Raw genomic sequence first — 23,291 nt, 5'->3', positions numbered from 1 at the left:
AATTTAAATAAGTAATGGATATTAATAAGTAGTAGCTCCATACTGATCTAAAATTTGCCCTGCTTAGATGTCCAGATCTCAGTTCTGGTCTTTCCCTATTTGAAATTCCAGTAGGGTCCCTGGCTGCATGAACTTCATCTGTGTGTGTGTGTGTGTGTGTGTGTGTGTGTGTGTGTGTATGTGTGTGTAGTTAGATATATAGATATTAATATTTATGTTCATTATGCTGCACTATACTAGACCCACAAGCTCATATTTAAGACTCCAGAAGTTAGATGCCCCAGGGTTGATGGTGATGATCATGGCAATGATGACAAGATGCGATGTTGAAAATGTTGGTGTTTGTATTAATGATGATGATGGTAGTGAAAATGGTGGCTATAAATGAGATTATGATAAGCTTGAATGGTGTTAGAAGTATAGTGATGAGATAGTGAAGGTAAGGATAGTAAAGTTACAGCAAGAAAATGATCTGAATCAATGGTATTTTATACTCAACGACAAAGAAAATGTATATAAACTGTATTCCCTAAAAGAGGCCAACTGCCACTGAAAGGGAAGAAATGTTCCTGTCCTAAAGGTTCATCAGAAGATAGAAACTGAATTTAGCTATTGGTTTGCAATGTTTAAAATGAAGGGACTAGAGTATTAACCAAATCAAACTGAAAGTGAAATCATATTCTATTTAAATATTGCTGTGATGGATTGGAAAAGTAGTTCACCCAGATAGTACACCTGCTTCATCATGCATAAGGCCCAGATTTGAATCCAGCTCCCACAGCACTGGATTAAACTTTGGTGTTGAGGTATCATTTATTCTGTCTCTGTCTCTGTCTCTGGCTCTGACTCTGTCTCTGTCTCTACCCTATCTGACCATAGATGGCTTGAATTGGTAAAGCCCCACTCATAAAACAAAATATTTTAAATAAATAAATACTGCTCTGCTATTTTTGAAAAATTGTAATGAGTTCAAGTAATTGTATACATTATCATATATATATATAACATTATAATTATTTTTAGATTCATATTTTTATTTGACTTGGCCGAAATGAACAACTAATAAAGGCTACTACAAATGGATTAAATGGAACACATTTCATATCTTCAGACTTTCCGCCATTAATATTACAGGAGTAAACATTCACATTTCTGTAGGGGGAAGTAGAGTTAATGAAAAATTATTACGAGCCCAATATCTATATAAGTAAGTAGAATACAATTGACCCTGAGTAATCCAATACTTTAATTAAGTGGTTTGTGTGACTAAATTGTCAAAACAAGATACAATTTCAAAACAATTCAAATGTGAAAAGTGAAAAATAAGCAATGTACTCTGACAAAGAATTAAACAAAGGGACATAAATTACAAAGTACATCCATAAGACACCCTTAAGTTCTTTAGGGGATAAATGATGGATTATTTTTTAATACAAAAATATACAAATATATAAATTAGGGGTGGGAGAGTTGGAATAATGCTTATGCAAACAGAGTCTCATGTCTGAGGCTCTAGGGTCCCAGGTTCAATCCCCCCACACCACCATAAGGCATAGTTGGGCAGTACTCAACTTAAAAAATATGAATATATGAAATAAACATTTATCAAAGGAAATATCAATGTAAAAATGTTACAAGAGGAAGTACAAAGATTACATAAGTTTGTACACACCATTAAGGAATGAGAGGGTGAGGTGGGCATGGCACACCCAGTTAAACTCACATAGTACTATACACAAGGACCTGCACAAGGATCCAGGTTCTAGCCCCGCTCCCCACCTGCAGAGAAGATGCTTCACTAGTGGTGAAGGAAGTTTGCAGGTGTCTATATTTTTTTCTTCCTCTCCCTTCTCAATTTATCTCTGCTATATCTAATAAAAATAGAAAGAAATGAAGGAAGGAAACAAGGAGGAAGGAAGGGGAAAGAGGGAGGAGAAGGGAGAAGAAGGAAGGAAGCTAGAAAGAAAAAAAGAAGGAAGGAAGGAAGGAAGGAAGGAAGGAAGGAAGGAAGGAAGGAAGGAAGGAAGGAAGGAAGAGGTAGGAAAGAAGGAAGAAAAGGAAGGGAGGGAGGGTGGGAGGAAGAAAGGAAGGAAAGAAGGAAGGAAGGAAGGAAGGAAGGAAGGAAGGAAGGAAGGAAGGAAGGAAGCGAAGGAAGGAAAAAATGGCCACTGGGAGCAGTGGATTTGTAGTGTGGTCACCAAGCTCCAGTGATAACCCTGGGAAAAAATAATAAATAAGTAAATAAAGGAATAAAGTAGTGGGGTAAAGTTCCAAAGCATTGAAAGAAAGAGTCCACATTAGAAAAAAGGATCTCTTTCAACCATGAAGATGCTGATGCTACCTTGATTCTATCCTACATTCCCTGGGCAAATGACCTCATCAATCAATGTGTCCTGGAACTTCACATATCTCTATCCCACTAACTAGGGAAAGGTAGAAACAGGTTGGGGGTATGGATCAAACTGCCAATGTTCAGGTATAGTGGAGAAGCAATTACAGAAACTAGAACTTCCACCTTCTGCACCTGAAAAAGAATTTTGGCCCATACTCTCATAAGGGTAAATGATAAGGGAAGATGACCAGATGGCTCTGAACCCCAAATCCACCAGAACCCAAAGACCTGTCACTAAGAATCTTTGTTTTTATACCGTCACTGAAAGGAAGGTAAATGCAGAAAGCACCACGGAAAGTCGGGCACTATTTCTCTTATCTGAGAGATAAAAGGAAAAAAAGAAGGATGCTTGGTGTAGGTGTGACTTAGAAAATGAAGAGAGAACCACAGGAAAAAATAAACAAAGGTAACAGGTGGTAGTGCAACTGGTTGAGTGTACATGTTACAATGCACAAGGACCCTAGTTTGAGCTCCCAGTCCCCACCTGCAGGGGGAAAGCTTTGCAAGTAGTGAAACGGTGTTGCAGGTGTCTCTCTGTCTTTCTCCCTCTATATCGTCCCTCTTGATTTCCAGGTTCTAGTCCCAACTTCCCACCTGCAGAGAAGACACTTCACAAGTAGTGAAGGAAGTTTGCAGATGTTTGTCTCCTTCTCTATCTCCCTCTACTCTCTCAATTCTCTTTGTCCTAACCAATAAAATGAAAAATCACCACCAGGCACAGTGGATTCATAGTGCCAGCATCAAGCACCAAAACTTTCCCTCTTTAATCAAGCACAAGATGTGACTGGCCATTATCACCATTATTATTCAGCATAATGAAGAAAGTCCAAGGCATAGAAATAAGACAAGATAAAAAAATAAAATGATACAGATTGACAGAATGGAAGACAAAAAGTTAAACTGTCACTATTTGCAGATGGCATGAACTTGGGTCCTTTCACACTGTAATGTGTAGGTTCAACCAGGTGCACCACCACCTGTCATCATCCCCCCCCCCCAAAAGAATATAACAAGTGATTCCTTAGAATTGAGTTGAAAGAGGTAGAAGGTAAGCTAGAATTTCCTTTTTGTTTCTGGTTATTCTGGAAATGGCACAAATCCAGCAGGTGCTCTTAGAAGGCCAAAACCAAAGTCATTTGGAATCTGGGAAAGAACATATGAGTTACAACCCCGAATCTTAGTAGCTATGTGATGCTGCTCATCCTGTGAAGTGGTAGCACATACTGTCTCCATCTCATACTGTGTTTTTAATGCTATGCGGTATAAAGCAATGGAAATCATGTTTATCAACTCCCTAAATTCCAAAACAAATGCAACTTGCTGCTTCAACTTCAAAGCAGCCATGTGAATCTCAGTAATCAACCTAGGACAGTTCCCTTGTGCAACACATCTAGAGCAGAGCCCAAAGCAAGTATCCAGGACAACAAAAGGCCCTTTAGGGACAAAGAGGGTGCCCTGAGTCTGCTCTCACTGGACCCTTTGGGAAAAGACAGCATAGAAAGGACAGATGATGGTTCTTAGTACAGAAGAATTAGTGCTCCCATTAGCTGGTTAAAAATACAAAACCAAAGAGAACATCTTGAACATAAAATAAATCCTCTAACAATTTCTGGATTTTCCTGGGTAGTTAGCAGTGAAAATGTATCAGTTCTGTCTTCATAGCTGGATTATTCCAAGAAAATGGACAAATTCCAAAAAAAAAAAAAAACCAAAACCTGGATTGCCAAAGTATGGATGCACAGACACAGCTAAAGAGCTAAGGTAAGATGAGAGGGTGAGGGGGAGAGGAAAATGATTTACTAGATGAAATAACATTGTTGATTGTATTTAGTATGTATCAAAGGCAATTAAACCTCCCTCTCTTTCCCACCACATCTCATTCTCAGTTCTCTTTCTTTTTGTCTCTGTCACCAGGTTAACAGCTGAGGCTCAATGCCTACTCAACAAATCTACCACTCTCACTGGTCATTTCTTCCTTTTCTCTTTCTTTTCTTTATTTCACAGGATGAAGAGAAAATAAGAGGGGGATGGTAGATAGAGAGGAAGAAAGAGGGACACTTGCTCAAAGCACAAAGACCAACAAGGATCCCAGTTTGAGCCCCCAGCTCCCCACCTGCAGGGGAGTCGCTTCGCAGGTGGTGAAGCAGGTCTGTAGGTGTCTCTCTTTCTCTCCCCCTCTGTCTTCCCCTCTTTTCTCCTGTCCTAACAATGACATAAACAATAATAATAACTACAAGGGTAACAAAAAGGGAAAAATAAATATAAATAAATATTTTTAAAAAAAGACGATGCCAAGTCCCAACTAACCAACAAGACAGTGTAGAATAAAAAACAGGTCTCAGGATGAATGTACTGTGTTTTCTTGTTCCTTCCTTCCTTCCTTCCTTCCTTCCTTCCTTCCTTCCTTCCTTTCTTTCTTTTTTAAGGGAAAAATGATGACAAGACCCTGGTCTTTGTTTGGAACACATTCATAGCAACTAACTGGTTATCAATGAAATTGATTTCTATTTAATCTAATAAGCAATACACATATATTCTAATATTACTGAGATGCAGAAATTATTAAAATAACTAGCTTTATTCTAATAAATAAAACAGATGAATACAAAGCTAAATTTAATCTAAAAGCTGATAAAAGTATCTTAAACTACACTGGAAAAATGTTTCTAGATAAGCTTAAGTGCTGTTCTTTTATCTTATTTTATTACTTTTTACTGGATAAAGAAAGAGATAAATTGAGAGGGTAGGTGGAGAGAGAGAGAGAGAGGGAGAGAGACAGAGAGATACTTGCAGACCTGCTTCACCACTTTCCCTCCTGCTTGAAGGGGGAGGAGGGAGGTACTTGAACCTTTGGGTCCTTGTGCACTGTGAGCACTTAATCAGATATGCCACCACCTGGCCCTTAAGTGCTGTTCTGACCAAGCAAACTCCACCTAACTTTTCTAGACTAGATAACCTCTGGAGCATCCTTCCCAGCAATTCTATGATGTACTGCTTAAGTGGGTCATCCATCTTCTTAATAACTTCTTGAGGTTGCACTTTACCATCATACAATTCCTATAGCTTTTGAAAATGATGAATGCTTTGCATCTTTGTTGTATAGAATATCATTTAAGTTTATGTTTAATAACTCCTCTCACAACTACCCATTCATACATTTCACCTATTTTCTTTAATAAAATTAAAATTCTGAGGTATCTGAAGCATACTATACTCAGTTTCATCTCCCTAAGATATAATACATAGTTTAATGCATATTAGGATGACAATTCCTATTATTGTGGATACAGCAAATATCAAAGACCTCTTGAGGTTTCAGTTATGAGAGTGAGACCATACAATACTGAGATATATAAGGGGTCTTTAAACAATGAGAGGGAAGAAGTTCAGGTGGTAGTCTTAACTTTGACCTACTCCTGCCAATAAGACATATATTAACTGTCTCAAATGCTAGCAACTTGTTCTGTGAATAAAGGCACATAAGAAAGTCTACTCAAAGATAAAATTTACCATAATGCTTAAATTTTCAGAAGACCCACAGCTTCTTAGTGCTAATAGGGTGGGGGAAGTATTTATGGAATTGAATGCAGTAATGTTTTTATTTCTTAAACTCCCAACTTTTTCCCATTTTCTCATTACCAGTTTCTCCTAACAATGTAGAGACATGGATAAAAGGAATGAATCTCTGGGTACCGACTTCATCCTACTGGGACTCCTCCCTGGCATGAAACATATCAACCTCCTTGTCTCAGCAATTCTTCTGATCTACACTGTGGCTCTCACTGCAAACTCCATCCTCATTCTCCTGATATGGGTGGACAGTCATCTCCATACACCCATGTACTTCCTGCTCAGCCAACTGGCTCTCATGGACCTGACACTAATCTCTATTGTTGTACCTAAGATGGGAACTGACTTCTTCTTAGGGAGAAGAAACATCTCACAGGTAGCCTGTGGTATCCAGATCTTCTTTTTCCTCACTCTAGGAATTTCTGAATGCATCCTCATCACCCTCATGTCCTATGACCGGTATGTGGCCATATGCAACCCTCTGAGATATTCCCTCATCATGAGTCACAGGGTCTGTCTACAGATGGCTTTCATCTCTTGGGCTGGAGGTACCCTTACATCAATGGTACACACAGCCTATGCCCTGCATTTCCCTATCTGTGGCTCCAGAGAGATTGCTCATTTCCTGTGTGAAGTCATGGCCATCCTAAAGTTGGTCTGTGAGGACATCTCTGCATATGAGAAGGCTGTTGTGATGACAAGCATTATAGTGCTCCTCATCCCCTTGTCCTTCATTCTGTCATCTTATGCTCTCATCTTCCGGGCTGTGCTTCACATGAACTCACCTGAAGTTAGAAACAAAGCCCTGGCCACCTGTTCCTCACACCTGATTGTGGTCAGCCTCTACTTTGGTCCAGCCATGGTAGTCTACATGAGGTCTAGATCTTACCACAGTCCCAAACTGGACCAGGTTCTCTTTATGCTTGGTGGTATCCTCACTCCAATGATGAACCCTCTCATATACAGTTTGAGGAACAAGGAAGTGGTAGGAGCACTGAAAAGGTTGCTAAGATGCTTTCTTACCTCAAAGTAAAACCCTAATAGATGATGGATATTAATCACTAACTGAATTTCAGTTTAAATTTTCCCTGCTTATATGTCCAGACCTCTGTTCTCTTATTTCCCTACTTGAAACTGCTGTGAAGTAACTCATTATAGGGAATATACATATACATATACATATACATATACATATACATATACATATACATATACATATACATATACATATACATATACATATACATATACATATACATATACATATACATATACATATACATATACATATACATATACATATACATACTTTTGGTTTTCTGGGAGGTGTCACAGTGGAGAAAGCTTTGGACTCTCAAGTATATACATTATGGTTCACTGTATTAGTTAGACCCACAAGTACATATCTGAGCCTCCAGAAGTCAGGTACTCCAGGGTTGATGGTAATGATCATTTAGGTGGTTACAGGATAATAGTGATGAAAATTTTGGTATTGGTATTAATTATGGTACTTGATAGACAGGATGATTACTGTAAGAGTTCTTCTTCTAGCGTTTGCCCCTCTTCTGTAGCCAGTCAACAGCGTCAGGTTGAGCCTGATGTAAAGTTTCGAGACCTCCTTTGAATCTGGAGAGGTGGCAGTCGTTGACTATGTGGGTCATAGTCTGTCTGTAGCCGCAGGGGCAGTTCGGGTCATCTCTGGCTCCCCAGCGATGGAACATAGCGGTGCACAGGCCATGGCCTGTTCGATAGCAATTGAGGAGGGCCCAATCATAACTTGCTAGGTCAAAGCCGGGTTGACGCTTGCAGGGGTCTGTGATGAGGTGTTTGTTCTTTACCTCAGCTGACTGCCAACTCTGTTTCCAAGAGTCTGGAACAGAGAAGTTCAGTGTAGGCGTATGGGGACCAGATTGGGTGATGAGACGTCAAATGTTGGACAGGGTGGGCGAAGATATCCGCGTATATTGGCAGGTCCAGCAGCGTAGATGTGGGAAATGAACTTAGATGATGCCGCATCCTGACAAATATCTGGTGGGGCGATGTTGCTAATAACTGGCAGCCATGAAACCGGGGTAGAACGGATGGTTCCAGAAATTATCCTCATGGAGGAATATAATTTGGAATCGACCAAGTGGACATGGGGGCTACGGAACCATACTGGGGCACAGTATTCTGCAGTGGAATAGCATAATGCCAGAGATGATGATCGTAGTGTGGAAGCGCTCGCGCCCCATGAGGAGCTGGCCAGTCTTGCAATGATGTTACTCCTCGCGTCCACCTTTGCTGCAGTTTTTATGAGATTTTCGTGAAATGACAGACTGCGATCGAGAGTAACGCCAAGATAGACTGGCTAGGCTTCATGCCGGATTCTCGTATCGCCAAGCTGCACATTAAGCTCACGCGAGGCCGAGGCATGGTGTAGATGGAAAACAGATGATACTGTTTTTGCAGTGCTAGGGATTAGTCACCATTTTTTACAGTAATCAGATATCAGAGACTGTAAGAGTGATATGGTGGTACACCTGGTTGAGTGCACACATTAAAGTGCATAAGGGTGGTCCGAAAGGTGGCACAGTAGATAAACTGCTGAACTCTCAAACACAAGGTCCTAAGTTTGATCGCTGGAAGTACATGTTCCAGACTAAGGTCTCATTCTTTCTCTTTATCCTTTTATCCCTCTCATAAATAAATAAATAATATTTTTAAAAAATGAAGTGCATAAGGACCCAGATTCAAATTCCCTGTCTCCACCTACGGGGATGAAGCTTCGTGAGTGGTGGATATAGTACTTCAGATGTCTATCTCTCTCCTTATCTCCCCCTTCCCTCTCAGTTTCTATCTCTTTCCTAAATTAAAAAAAAAACATTTAAATGGTGGCTATATATGAGATCGTGATAAAATTGAAGTGGTGAAAGTGACAAAGTGAGATAGTGAAGGTAAGCATGATGAAGTTTCACCAAGAAAAGAATCTGAGTCAGTGATACTTTACTCATCTATAAATTAAATATATATTTCCTGAAAGGGGTCAAACACTAGTGAAAGGCCAGAAATGCTCTAGTTTCCTAAATGTTCATCAGAAGAAACTGAATTAAGTGATTTTTCTGTAATGTTTAAAATTAAGGGACTAGAGGATTAACCAAATCAAGCAAGTTAATAGTTAAATTACTCTCTTTAAATACTGTCTTGATGGGCTTGATTCATCCAGATTGTTGACTACTTTACCCAGATTCAGGCCAACTCCCACGGCACTGGAGGAAACTGTCTGTCTCTGTCTCTCTCCTCTATCTGAATAAAGGTGATTTGAATGGTGAAAACACTTCGTAGTTTGTGGCAACAACAAAACATTAAAATATTTATATATATACATATATATATACTGCTCTGATATATTTGCTAAAATCATAATCAGCTCATGCAGTCATGCTCATTATCTCCTAGGTATGTAAATATATATCTTTACATCATTTTTATTAATTCATATTTATATTTTATTTCATCAAAATGAACTAGCTATCAGAAGGCTAAAGTAAAAAAAAAAGGCTAAAATCACAAAACTTAAATGAATATTTTTTAGAATTTCAGTGACTGTGCCACACAATGTCACAGGACTAAACATTTACATTTGATGCAAGGTGAAAGATAGTTAATGGTAATACAACTTATTACCAATATCTTACAATATGTAAATCAAATGACTACAACTGAGCCTAAGTAATTTACTCTTTTAATGACTTAGGTGACTAAATTAGCATAATGAGCTAAAATTCAGATGCATTTATTAAAATCTGTCATGTTCCTGGGGGGGGCAACGAGTCACAGACCTCCTGCTAACCATGGGAAGGGGATTTGCATGTGTTTTTCCACAGGACTCTCTGAAACCCATCTTGGTCCCTGCCCTCCATGTCTGGCATTGCCCGCAGGATGGCACAACTCTCCCTGACGAAGAGCAGGAGATGCCAGAAGACCTACCTTAGGACAACTCCTGCCCCCGCTCCTGGACTCATAACGAGACATGGCATGACCTGAAGGACCTAATCCACAGAGCCCAGGGACAAACCCCCTCTCCTGTGGTCCCCCTTTTACCCCTTGCTGTTTCCCTATATCTTGTCTTACTATCCACCCTTCCCACCTCTGCTGCACCTGCTACTCTTCGGCCGTTTCAAGTGCGAGAGACCTACACTGGGGTTAACAAGATTATAGGAACTGGGACTTGCTCCATCCAAGGGTACCAGTTGGCCATAATCATCCCAGTCACCCCCTTGTTCCCACTGTATGGAAATCCATAAGGATGTCCCTATGTCTGCTTCCCCTTTGACAATACCAGGAGCTGCCTAGAGTGGGTCAACTACTCAGCAGAGGATGCTGCTACTGGTCATGTAATATTCATGGGGTCTCCGATGCTTACAACCAATATTACAGCTCATACAGGCCTGAGAAAGAGTATTTCTCTGACTTAGGCTCCCTCAAGTTCACCATCCATGATCCATGGGATAGATAACAGATGGGCTAATGGAGTCACCAGGAAACTATACTATAGCACGTTTTCTTCCTCAATGAGCTCACCCCTGCCTCTGCTGGCCCGAGATTCACAGCTCTCCATCTGTTTCCTGGTGGCCAACAGGTTAGACGGAGAAGTGGTAGCCGGGCTGGCTCATTCCTCCCAAGGAACCCGACAGAAATCCATTTGGGAAAAGTGAAAAATAAACAATTCACCTTGACTACAACAAAGAATCAGGTATTACAAGACACATCCATAAGTCATCCTTAAATTGTTCAGGTGGAAAACAATGACTTATTTTTAATTCCAAAAACATGTTGAGTAATATGTGGAATAAACCTGCTTATCAAAGGAAAAATCAATGCAATAAGGTTCCCAGAGGAAGTGCAATGATTATGTAGACCCTCCCATTGCAGGGAGAGATTTATAATCCAGATTAAGGGACAGATTAAAGGGTCCACAGCACTGAAAGGAGAAGGACTCCACAGTAGGAAATGTGGTCCAAGCAGTGGCAGGAAAAGCAGGCTTAAGTAATAATCACTTCTTTATAGATTAAGAGAAGAAAAATGGCTTAGAGAACTGTGGTCATTCTAGACTTGTGTCTTTTCCATGGGTGTACATATATCTTTTATTTCCATAACAGAACTGGTACATGATGGTGGAAAAGGACCTAGGCTGGGGATGGGGGGGAGCTGGTGGTGTTGTACCCAATAGAGCCCACATATTACTGTGCTCAAGGACCTGGGTTCATGTTCTCACGAGTGGTGAAGTAGGTCTACAGGACTCTCTCTTCCCCCCCTCCATTTCCCCCTCCTCTACTTCTCACTGTCTTATCCAATAAAATTGGAGGGATGTGTGCACTGGGTCCTCAATGCCCTCTCAGTGTCCTTCCTCCACCACCCATGTCCTCTGGCTTGCTGCAACAGACCGTATCTAGTCCACATTGCACCCAATCTTTTGCCTTACCTTCCCTGTTACTCACTTTCTGCCTACAGGTGAGATCGTCTGGTATTCTAGATGATATCACTTAACAATATTAATTCTAGTTCCATCCAATGGAGCAAAGGAGATTATTTCATAATATCCAATACCTGATATATATATATGTATATATATATATATTTCAAAATTATCATCATAACTTATCTTTCCTTGAGTTTCTAGTTGCTTCCACACTTGAGCTATTACAAACAAGGCTGCTATGGACACAGGTGTACAGAGATGTCTTTTCCTTTGGATAAATACATAGGAAAGAGATTGCCAAGTTGTAGGGTAGTTCCATTTTTAATGTCAGAATATATCCATACTGTTTTTCACAAGGATTGAAACAGTTTACATTCCCATGAACAGAACAGAACGGTTTTTCTTACTTCACATCCTCACCAGCTCGTTTCAGTTCTTTTGTATGACATTCTCACAGGTGTTTTTATTTACATTTCTCTGATAATTGTGATTTTGAACATTATTTCTTATATCTATTGACCATCTGAATATCTTCCTCATTCATCTTCTTTTGATTCTTTCCAAACAACTTAATGAAATAGTAAAATTACTTATCACTCAGTGATAGGTGTCTGTTACCACTCCCACCACCAACTTGAATCTTCTACCATCTTTCTAATGCCCACTCCACTTAACAGATGAGTGGCTGAGTAACTTATGGTATATATACACAATGGAATCTACTCAGCTATTAAAAATGGTGAATTCACCTTCTTCACCTCATCTTGGATGGAACTTGAATGAATCACGTTAAGTGATATCAGCCAGGAAGAGAAGGAAGAATATGGGATGTTCTCACTCATAGATAGAAGTTGAAAAATAATAACAGAAGGGAAAACACAAAGCAGAACTTGGACTGGAGCTGGTGTATTGCACCCTAAGTAAAAGACTCTGGGGTATGGGGGGGAGGGATCAGGTCCTGGAACATGATGACAGAAGAGGATCTAGAAGGGGTTGAATGGAAAAGTTATGTGGAAAACTGAGAAATGTTACATGTACAAACTATTGTTAAAAAATCATATTTTATCTTTAAAAAAGCCAGGAAATAATGTAAGAAGAAACATCAGTGGTCAGGAGTTATAATTAACAAATTATATATAGAGTAACTCAGTATTTGTTAAATATTTTTGTATTTGTTAGCCAATTGTCAGTGCATAAGTGAGGGCAGAGTCGATATTATAATAGTATGTTGAATAAACAGAAGTTGAGGAATAAGAAATTGAGAAAATTTCAAACTGTAAATTTTAAGGAGACAGTGAATAAATGGTTGCTCCCCACGGTAAGGAAATGAGCCCTGGGTGACACTTGAATCTTTATTTATTTATTTATTTATTTATTTATAAAAAGGAAACATTGCCAAAGCTTGTCTCAAATGAAATATGAATGTGTATATCTAAATACATTTGCATTAAAATATTAAATCAAAGCTCAAGGACCAGCGTAAGGATCCTGGTTCGAGCCCCCAGCACCCTACCTGTAGGGGAGACACTTCACAGACAGTGAAGCAGATCTGCAGGTGTCTATCTTTCTCTCCCCTTCTCTGTCTTCCTTTCCTCTCTCCATTTCTCTCTCTCCTATCCAACAATGCCAAAATCTATAACAACAACAATAAAAAAAAAACAAAGGCTGGAGGACCCACCCCTCAATGCTTCACCTGCACTATTCCAGCCTTTAGGTCCATAGTTGCCCAATAGTTTGTTTGGCTTTGTATATTAACTCTCTTTTCAGCCACCAGGTTCCAGATGCTAGAAGGATGTGGCCAGATTTCCTTGGACAGACAATCCCACCAATGTGCCTTGGAGCTCCCCTTCCCCATAGCCCTTTCCCACTAGGAAAAGAGAGAGACAGGATGGGAGTATGGATAGACCTGTCAACACCCATGTTCATTGGGGAAGCAATTACAGAAGCCAGACCTTCAACCTTCTGCATCCCACAGTGAACTTGGGTCCATACTCCCAGAGGGTTAAAGAGTAGGAACGCTATCAGGAGAGGGGTTCGTATATGGTGGTCTGGTGGTGGGAATTGTGTGAAGCTGTACCCCTCTTATCCTATGGTCTTGTCAATTTTTCCTTTTTATAAATAAAAAAATTAAAAAACAAGGGCAACAAAAGGAAAATAAATAGATATTAAAAAAATTAAATCAGGTGGCCGGGTGGTGGCACACCTGCATGAGCGCACATGTTACAGTAGGCAAGGAGCCAAGTTCGAGTCCCTGTCTCCACCTGCAGGTGGAAAGCTTCACAAGTAGTAAAACAGGGCTGCAGGTGTCTCTTTGTCTCTCTCCCTCTCTGTCTCCCCCTTCCCTCTCAATTTTTGGCTGTCTCTATCCAATAAATGAGGATAATAAAAACATTTTTAAATTAAATCAACAATAAAAAGTCACTTTGGTTCTGGCTTCTTGAGAAATTTTTATCAGGAACCCTTCCTTCAAAGGAAAATCTAATCATTTGATCTTTAGCCTGGAAAACACAGCTATTTATGGTCAAGATTTAATGGGGTGGTCATAAACAAAAGAATAAAAAGGTGCAAAACAGATGAATTTATTAACTTACTTACCTACGTAATAAATGTATAGATGAAGCTGAGGTAATTTGTTTTGCTTAATGCATGAGATAGCTGAGGTTTAACAAAGATCTCCACAGTGAATTTATGAAATGATAGAAATACTGTATGTATTTGCTAGCCAATAAATTTGCCGCATGTGACTTGAGCACTTAATATGAGGCTAAAGTGACTGAATGCATGGCTTTACTTAGCTTTAATGAACTTAAATTTAAGTGGACACATGTTGATAAGAGTATTGTATTAGTCAGTACATTTTTGGATTGTTATTTACTCATTTATGTATTTTGTCACCAGCATCCTCCAGTTTCTTTTTTTTTTAAGTTTCAAATGCCTTTTATTAAGTTAGCTGATCATTCTCTTTTTTAATTATTTATTTATAAAAAGGAAACATTGACAAAACCATAGGATAAGAGCGGTACAACTCCACACAATTCTTACCACCAGAACTCTGTATCCCATCCCCTCCCCTGATAGCTTTCCTATTCTTTAACCCTCTGGGAGTATTGACCATACTCCCAGCCTGTCTTTCTCTTTCCCTAGTGGGGCGGGGCTTTTTTTTTTTTAAGAAAGGATTAATTAACAAAACCATAAGGTAGGAGGAGTACAACTCCACACAATTCCCACCACCCAACCTCCATAACCCACCCCCTCCCCTGATAGCTTTCCCATTCTCTGTCCCTCTGGGAGCATGGACCCAGGGTCATTGAGGGTTGCAGAAGGTAGAAGGTCTGGCTTCTGTAATTGCTTCCCCGCTGAACATGGGCATTGACTGGTCGGTCCATACTCCCAGTCTGCCTCTCTCTTTCCCTAGTAGGGTGTGTCTCTGGGGAAGCAGAGCTCCAGGACACATTGGTGGGGTCTTCAATCCAGGGAAGCCTGGCCAGCATCCTGGTGGCATCTGGAACCTGGTGATTGAAAAGAGAGTTAACATACGAAGCCAAACAAATTGTTGAGCAATCATGGACCCAAAGCTTGGAATAGTGGAGAGGAAGTGTTAGGGAGGTACTCACTGCAAACTCTAGTGTACTTCTGCTTTCAGGTATATATTTTGCAGTAGTTTATGGATACGTGTGAACATAAGCTCTCTCTCACAGAAAATGGTGTATATCTAGGTTATGGGACTTTGTTAGAAAGTGAACCACCTGAGATGAAATTAGAGTGTACTATAAAAGGAAAGGTCTCACCCGAGTAATGAAGCTGAAGGGTTGTCATTCCACTTGTGAAGTCTCTGGACACATTCTGAGGTGAAGCATGTTGAGGTGGCAATCATTGCATTGGTTAGGTTGTGATCGGCAGATGCAATATTATTTGGTATGGATTGGGATGCATACGGGAAAGTGGGCCCTATCCAAGGGTTCCAGGACTGAGGGAAGTAGGGGCTCTATAGTGGAGATGTGAGGTTCCTGTTGTCTTAGGGTTCAAAAAGACAATCAATAGTTAATGTTATCATCACATTATTTGGTAATTGGGTTAACTTTGCAAAGTCCTTTTGTTACGGTTGGCTGTACAGTATCCAGTATCTTGTGTATAGCTGTGCTATTGGATGCTTCTAATCTACTTGGTCTAGGCTTTTGAGAGAGCCTGCATATCAAATACACAGCCTATATATTAAAAAGATTCAGTTTGTGTTTTGAAAAACTTTGAGACATACAATTGATTTTCCCCCTCTCATATTAATCAACTACTGATTTATATGTCTACATTTTGCTAGGAGTGTACATAAACACCATTCCCACCACCAAAAGACTGTGACCCATCCCTCCCACCCCCTCCCACCCCCCACTGGCTCAGGAAGCTGCATGTCTACCCCTCACCACAGGGTTTTTACTTTGGTGCCCTACTTACAATTTGATCAGGTCCTGCTTTTAGGTTCCCTGTCAGATCTTCTTACTCAACTTCTGTTGATGAGTGGGATCATCCCATACTCATCTTTATCTTTCTGATTTAGCTCACTTAACATCATTCCTTCTAGCTCTGTCCAAGATGGGTCAGAGAAGGTGGGTTCATTGTTCTTGATAGCTGCATAGTAATCCATTGTGTATATGTACCACAGCTTTCTCAGCCACTCATCTGTTGTTGGGCACCTGGGTTGCTTCGAGGTTTTAGCTATTATGAATTGTGCTGCTATGAACATAGGAGTACACACCTCTTTTTGGTTGGGTGTTATGGAGTCCTTGGGGTATAACCCCAGGAGAGGAATTACTGGATCATATGGAAGGTCCATGTCTAGCCTTCTGAGAGTTTTCCAGACTGCTCTCCACAGAGGCTGGACCAATTTACATTCCCACCAGCAATGTAAAAGGTTTCCTCTGTCCCCACATCCTCTCCAGAATTTGCTGCTGCTGTCCTTTTTGATGTATGCCATTCTTACAGGAGTGAGGTGGTATCTTAGTGTTGTCTTAATTTGCATTTCTCTGACAATCAGTGACCTAGAGCAGTTTTTCATATGTTTGTTAGCCTTTTGAATCTCCTCTGTAGTGAATGTTTTGTTCATATCCTCTGCCCATTTCTCTTTTTCTTTTTCTAAATATCTTTATTTATTTACTTTTTATTTTTTTAATAATTTATTTCTTTATTGGGGAATTAATGTTTTACATTCAACAGTAAATACAATAGTTTGTACATGCATAACATTCCCCAGATTCCCATTTAACAATACAAACCCCACTATGTCATTCATCATCTTTCATGGACCTGTATTTTCCCCACCCATCCACCCACCCCAGAGTCTTTTACTTTGGTTTAATACTCCAATTCCATTTCAGGTTCGACTTGTGTTTTCTTTTCTAATCTTGTTTTTCAACTTTGGCCTGAGAGTGAGATCATCCCATATTCATCCTTCTGTTTCTGACTTATTTCACTCAACATGATTTTTTCAAGGTCCATCCAAGATCGGCTGAAAATGGTGAAGTCACCATTTTTTACAGCTGAGTAGTATTCCATTGTGTATATATACCACAACTTGCTCAGCCACTCATCTGTTGTTTTTTTCGATGGGGTCATTTGCTTTTTTGGTGCTAAGTTTGCTGAGCTCTTTATATATTTTGGTGATTAGTTTCTTGTCTGATGTATGGCATGTGAAGATCTTCTCCCATTCTGTGAGGGGTCTCTCTGTTTGTTTAATAGTTTCTTTGGATGTGCAGAAGCTTTTCAATTTGATGTAGTCCCATTGGTTTGCTTCTGCTTTAGTCTTCCTTGCAATTGGGTTTGATTCATCAAAGATGTCCTTGAGGTGTAGGTGGGAAAGGGTTTTACCAATGTTTTCCTCTAAGTATTTGATTGTTTCTGGTCTGACATCTAGGTCTTTGATCCATTTGGAGTTGATTTTTGTTTCTGGTGAGAGAAAGTGGTTCAATTTCATTCTTCTGCATGTTACAACCCAGTTTTCCCAACACCATTTATTGAAGAGAGCCTCCTTTTTCCATTTAATCCTTTGGGCCCCCTTATCAAAGATTAGATGCCCATAGGTGTGGGGATTTATTTCTGGGCTTTCAATTCTGTTCCACTGGTCTGTGTGCCTATTTTTGTTCCAGTACCATGCTGTTTTGATGATGATGGCTTTATAACATAGTTTAAGGTCTGGGAGTGTGATGCCTCCATTTCTCTTTCTTTTCCTCAAGATGGTTTTGGAAATTCTAGGTGTTTTCAGGTTCCAGATAAAGATTGTACTGTTTGTTCTATTCTCTTAAAGAAGCTTGGTGGAACTTTGATGGGTATTGCATTAAATTTGTATATGGCTCTGGGGAGAATATTCATTTTGATGATATTTATTCTTCCAATCCATGAGCATGGGATATGTTTTCATTTCTTGGTATCAGTTTCTATTTCCTTGAGTAGCGACTCATAGTTTTCAGCATACAAGTCTTTCACTTCTTTGGTCAACTTTATTCCTAGGTATTTGATTGATTTTGCTGAAACAGTAAATGGGAGTGATTTCTGGATGTCTTCTTCTTCAGATTTAGTGTTTGCATAAAGAAATGCCACTGATTTTTGTACATTGATTTTGTAGCCTGATACCTTGCTATATTGCCTAATAACTTCCAGTAGTTTTCTGCTGGATTCTTTAGGTTTTTCTATGTATACTATCATATCATCTGCAAATAGTGAGAGCTTGACTTCCTCCCTTCCAATCTGTATTCCTTTTATTTCTTTCTCTTGCCTGATTGCTATGGCAAGAACTTCCAATACTATGTTGAAGAGTAACGGTGACAGTGGACATCCCTGTCTAGTCCTTGATCTGAGGGGGAATGCTTTCAACTTCTGTCCATTGAGTATGATGTTGGCTGTAGGTTTGCTATATATAGACTCAACTATCTTGAGGAATTTCCCATCTATTCCCATTTTTTGTAGAGTTTTGAGCATGAATGGGTGTTGGATTTTGTCAAAGGCTTTCTCTGCATCTATTGAGATAATCATGTGGCTTTTGGCTTTGCTTTTATTGATGTGGTGAATGACATTGATTGACTTATGGATGTTGAACCAGCCTTGCATTTCTGGGATGAATCCCACTTGGTCATGATGAACAATCTTTTTGATATGTTGCTGTATCCTGTTGGCCAAGATCTTGTTTAATATTTTGGCAACTATGTTCATCAGAGATACTGGTGTAGTTTTCCTTTTTTGTTGTGTCCCTGTCAGCTTTTGGTATCATGGTGATGTTGGCTTCATAGAAGGTGGAAGGGAGTATTCCTGTTTCTTCAATCTTATGGAAAAGCTTAAGAAGTATGGGTACTAACTGTTTCCTGAAAGTTTTGTAGAATTCGTTTGTGAAGCCATCTGGTCCAGGACTTTTGTTGTTGGGAAGATTCTTAATAACGGTTTCAATTTCTTTGTCTGTGATTGGTGCATTTAGATTTTGTAGTTCTTCTTGGTTCAGTTTTGGAAGGGCATATGTTTCTAGGAATTGTTCCATTTCTTCCAGATTCTCTAGCTTGGTGGCATACAGTTCTTTATAGAAGTTTCACAGGATTTTCTGGATTTCTGTGGTGTCAGTTGTGATATCTCCTCCATCGTTTACAATTCTATTAATTTGAGTCTTCTCTCTTTTTTGTTTGGTGAGTCTGGCTAGGGGTTTGTCCATTTTGTTTAATCTTTCAAAGAACCAACATTTGGCTTCATTGATCTTTTGTATGGTTCTTTTATTTTCAATGTTGTTTATTTCTTCTAACTTTAGTGATTTCTGTCCTTCTGGTTGCTTTAGGGTTCCTTTGTTCCTCTTCCTCTAAGTCCTTGAGGTGTGCAGTAAGGTCGTTCATTTGAGCTTTTTCTTGGTATTTCATCCTCCAGTTTCTTCCAGGTTTTAATAGCAGTATCATGATACCAAAAAAAAAAATCTCCCTTTATACTGATTTAAAATAATTTATTATAGCAATTCTGTTAATTCTCAATCTAGTGCTTATAGTCTCAGCAAAGGTAACAATAAATAAATGAATAAAAACTGCTGATAGTGGCCACAACAAAGTTAGAAGTATTACTGCTACCAGAAATACTTGCCAATGCCTGTTACCTATCTGGCCCCATAAAATGTTTCTTTGTCTTTCCCTAGTGGGGCAGGGCTCTGGAGAAGTGCGGTCCCAGGACACATTGGTGGAGTTGTCTGTCTGGGGAAGTCTGGTTGGCATCATGGTAGCATCTGGAACCTGTTGGCTGAAAAGAAAGCCAAACAAGTTGTTGGCTAATCATGAACCTAAAGGCTGGAGTAGTGAAGATCCAGACCTTCCACCTTCTGCGCCCCATAATGACCCTGGGTCCATACTCCCAGAGGTATTACAAATAGGAAAGTTATCAAGGGTGGGGATGAGATGCAGAGTTCTGATGGTGGGAATTGTGTGGAGTTGTACCCCTCTTATCCTATGGTTTTGTCAATGTTTCTTTTTTATAAATAAAAAAAAAGTTTCTTTGTCAGGACCAGTTGGTGGTGCACACATTACTATGCTCAAGGATCTGAGGTGGAGCCCCTGGTGCCCACCTTTAGGGGGGAAGCTTCAAGAGTGGTGAGTCAGGTCTTCAGGTTTCTGTCTTTCTCCCTCTTTGTACTTCCTCTCTCAATTTCTCTGTCTTATCAAATCAAAAAAGGAAAGGAAGGAAGGAAGGAAGGAAGGAAGAAAGAAATAAAGAAAGAAAGAAAAAAAGAAAGAAAGAGAGAAAGAAAGAAAGGGGGTGTAGGAATCACTGCCAGGAATGCAGCAAAATCAGTATTAAGAGAGAAGTTTGTAGCAATACAGGTCCACACTAAAAATTAAGGTCAAACAGTTGAATATTCAACTGAAAAGGCAAAAAGAGCAACAATCAGAATCTGAAGTTCGCAGAAGTAGCAAAAAAAAAAAAAAAATCAGAGAGGGCTCTGAGGCCATAAGATACTGGTTTTGCAATAAGCTTTCATGACTAAGACTTGGGAGTTACCAGTGTTTAATGACAGGTACTAATATAAACCAGAGCTGAGCAGTAGTTTGAAGAAAAATAAGGATAGGTAAGGGGAAGGGCAAAACTAGTTTAAATAAAAAGAAAAAGGAAAAAAAGACAACAAAAAGATATATGAAACTAAAAGCTGGTTGTTTGAAAGAAGAAATAAAGTAGATAAAACCTCAATAGGTTCATTAAGAAAAAAGAAAATCTCACCTGCTATAATCTCACCTTTAGGTTCCTGATTATAATATAACTGTTCTGCTTTATATCTTGATGCTTTTCAGCCACAAAGTCACAAATGCTACCATAATGCCAACCTGACTTCCCTGGGCAAACAATCTCACTAATGTATCCTGGAACTCTACCTCCCCAGAACCCTAAGGTAGGGGCATGTATCAATCTGTCAATGCCTATGTTCAGTGAAGAAGCAACTACAGAAGCCAGACCTCCCACCTTCTGCACCCCATAAAGATCTCTGGTCTATACTCACAGAGGGATAAAGAATAAGGAATTTTCCAGTGGAAGAGATGGGACATGACACTCTGGTGGTGGGAATTGTGTGGAATTGTACCCATTTTATCCCATAACCTTGCTTATCATTATTAAATCACTAATAAAAAAAGAATCTGGAATATTTTACATTGTGATTTCCCTCTCTATGCTGTCTCTTTAAGTTTCAACTATATGTGAGTTCATTCAGTATTCATTCTTCTTTTATTGGCTTATCTCACTTAACATGACTCCTTCAATTTTCATCCAACATGTGGCAAAGGAGATGACCCCATCCTTCAAATATTATATATATATAATATGAACATGACTAATGAAGACAAATGACAAAGAGAAACCATGGAAACTTACCTTGTTTTCTATATAGTGAAGTAAATCAGATTTATCAAAAAATCACACTAGTTTTTCAAGCTCTGATAATATATATATATATAGTATATATATTATGACACCAAAGCAAAGGACTAGGTAGAAGAAGGAGAAGGGAGATTCTTGGGACATGGGTGCATGATGGCAGAAAAGGACCTAAGTTGGGGGGTGAGGGTGTTTTACAGACACCTGTGACAAAGAGATGAGAAATTGTACATGTGTCAACAACTGTACTGAAATCCATTAGCCCCTCAATAAAGTTAGGGGGAAAAGAATCATAAATGAAATAGGCAACATTGCAACTGATCTTATAAAAGTACCAATGATCCTTTGTTCTTTTGTTTGGATTATACTACTTTGTTCTCATTTTGTTTGACAATGTTTACTCTGTTAAGTTATCCCTCCCCATCTTAAAGTTTTGGTCCTATGTTAATCTTGTCAATCTTGACAGATCTATTGTGCACATCTAATCAGCCTGTTATTTTTTCTTCTTAGATGCCACTTTCTCAGAGTGTCAAAGCTGTCATTCTGGCTGGTTCAGGTGTGTGGAGCTCAGAAGCATAGTACTTCTTGATCACCATTGTCAGTCACTGAAGGGTCATCCTTGGTATATGCTGTGTATTTCCAAGGCCTTGTCAGTAGCACTGGGCAGCTATGGAGTTTGGAGCAACTACAACACAGAGATACATATTCTCCCTTACCCTAAAGAATTAAAGAGATCTTTGGAGTATAAAATCAACAGTATTAACACTAGATGGACAAAGGGGGAACACAGAGATGGCACCCATAAAAGATTCAGTTTCTGGAAAAAAGTGTTCCATTTCCTCTTTTACCAGTTAATTCGTGTTTTAAATTTAGTAACTGAATATCCTTCAGCTATGGCCTAGGCACCTTTTGTAATGGGATACTCTCACAGTGTCATGGTTCTCCTTAAATCAAAATTTTTGTTTTCCACAACTAGTCAAGATCTCATCTCTCTTGTATAGGTCCCAGGAACTAGTATCAGGAGACAAATCCTTCACTTGCAAGAGACTAGCTCTATGTTTGTGATCTCTTTCCAGACGGTAGGTGCCAACCCAGAAGTGATGTTTTTGATAAGACTTTGTGTCTACTTCTCTTGTCCTTCTAAATGAGGAAGTCTCTGCATCATAGAAAATTTGTTCTGTTGGCTGATTTTCATTCTGTTCCTAAGGGTATTGATTCATAGATAGTAGTAGACTTGTATCCATGGGAGGTGGTAACATCAGAATCTTTCTACTCTGCCACCTTGAGCCACTATTCTGTACATTTGTTTGAAAAGGCATATAAAATATAATTTATCATTTAAATAATACATATCATATGTGTTTTCACAAATCTTAATTATAGCTCATTAGCTAAAGATTTCCAGTCAAGATTATATGGCATCACCCTAATGACTGAACTACTTTTATTACATTTTTTTTGGGGGGATGCATTGGATCGACCTTCTCGTGGTGCATCCCGTGAGTACCCATTCATTGGGGAAACTGATGATCCTTCCTAGCTGACTGAATCCCCATGGATCCCAGTCACTTTCAAAGCCAGCAACAAGCAGCTCCTGACAGCTTTCAACCTGACGCTGTTGACTGGCTATGGAAGAAAGGCAAACGCTAGAAGAATAATTACATTTTTTAAGTGTCAAATAATTTATGTAGAGCATAAATTATTTTTAATTCTATGGCTATATTTATTTTTAAAATGTTGACCTTGGTAGCAATTTCAATAAAGGATTTTTACTTACAGAAAATTCCAGAGATGGCTGATAGATCTTATTGATGCAAATAAATAGACAGGAAAGTAATTAAGGAAGCATCTATTTGTGGTTAGTAGTGTTTATAAGACTGTAAGTAACGGGTATAATTCTGTGGAGGTCAGATATGATAGGAAGTACAGAGGGGACACAGACACTGCTGCACCACACTGGAATACATGTTCCCCAGGCACACAGGTGTGCTTGGG

At 39.3% G+C, this 23,291-nt stretch overlaps 1 protein-coding gene across 1 annotated transcript; it reads left to right on the top strand.

Moving 5' to 3' along the window:
- The first annotated feature begins 6,056 nt into the window (after positions 1-6,056).
- Positions 6,057-6,995, top strand: LOC103113243 (olfactory receptor 2V1-like). The gene has a single exon (XM_007522768.1). It carries the CDS (start codon positions 6,057-6,059, stop codon positions 6,993-6,995), a length of 939 nt encoding a protein of 312 aa, XP_007522830.1.
- The last annotated feature ends 16,296 nt before the right edge of the window (positions 6,996-23,291 follow it).

The sequence above is a fragment of the Erinaceus europaeus genome, chromosome 2 (genome assembly GCF_950295315.1).
Source record: "Erinaceus europaeus chromosome 2, mEriEur2.1, whole genome shotgun sequence".
Lineage (NCBI taxonomy): Eukaryota > Metazoa > Chordata > Mammalia > Eulipotyphla > Erinaceidae > Erinaceus > Erinaceus europaeus.
This window is presented reverse-complemented; position numbering and strand designations above follow the sequence as displayed.

Excerpts from the sequence above, each read along its gene's own strand:
- LOC103113243 (XM_007522768.1), top strand. The coding sequence starts at position 6,057 with ATGGATAAAAGGAATGAATCTCTGGGTACCGACTTCATCCTACTGGGA.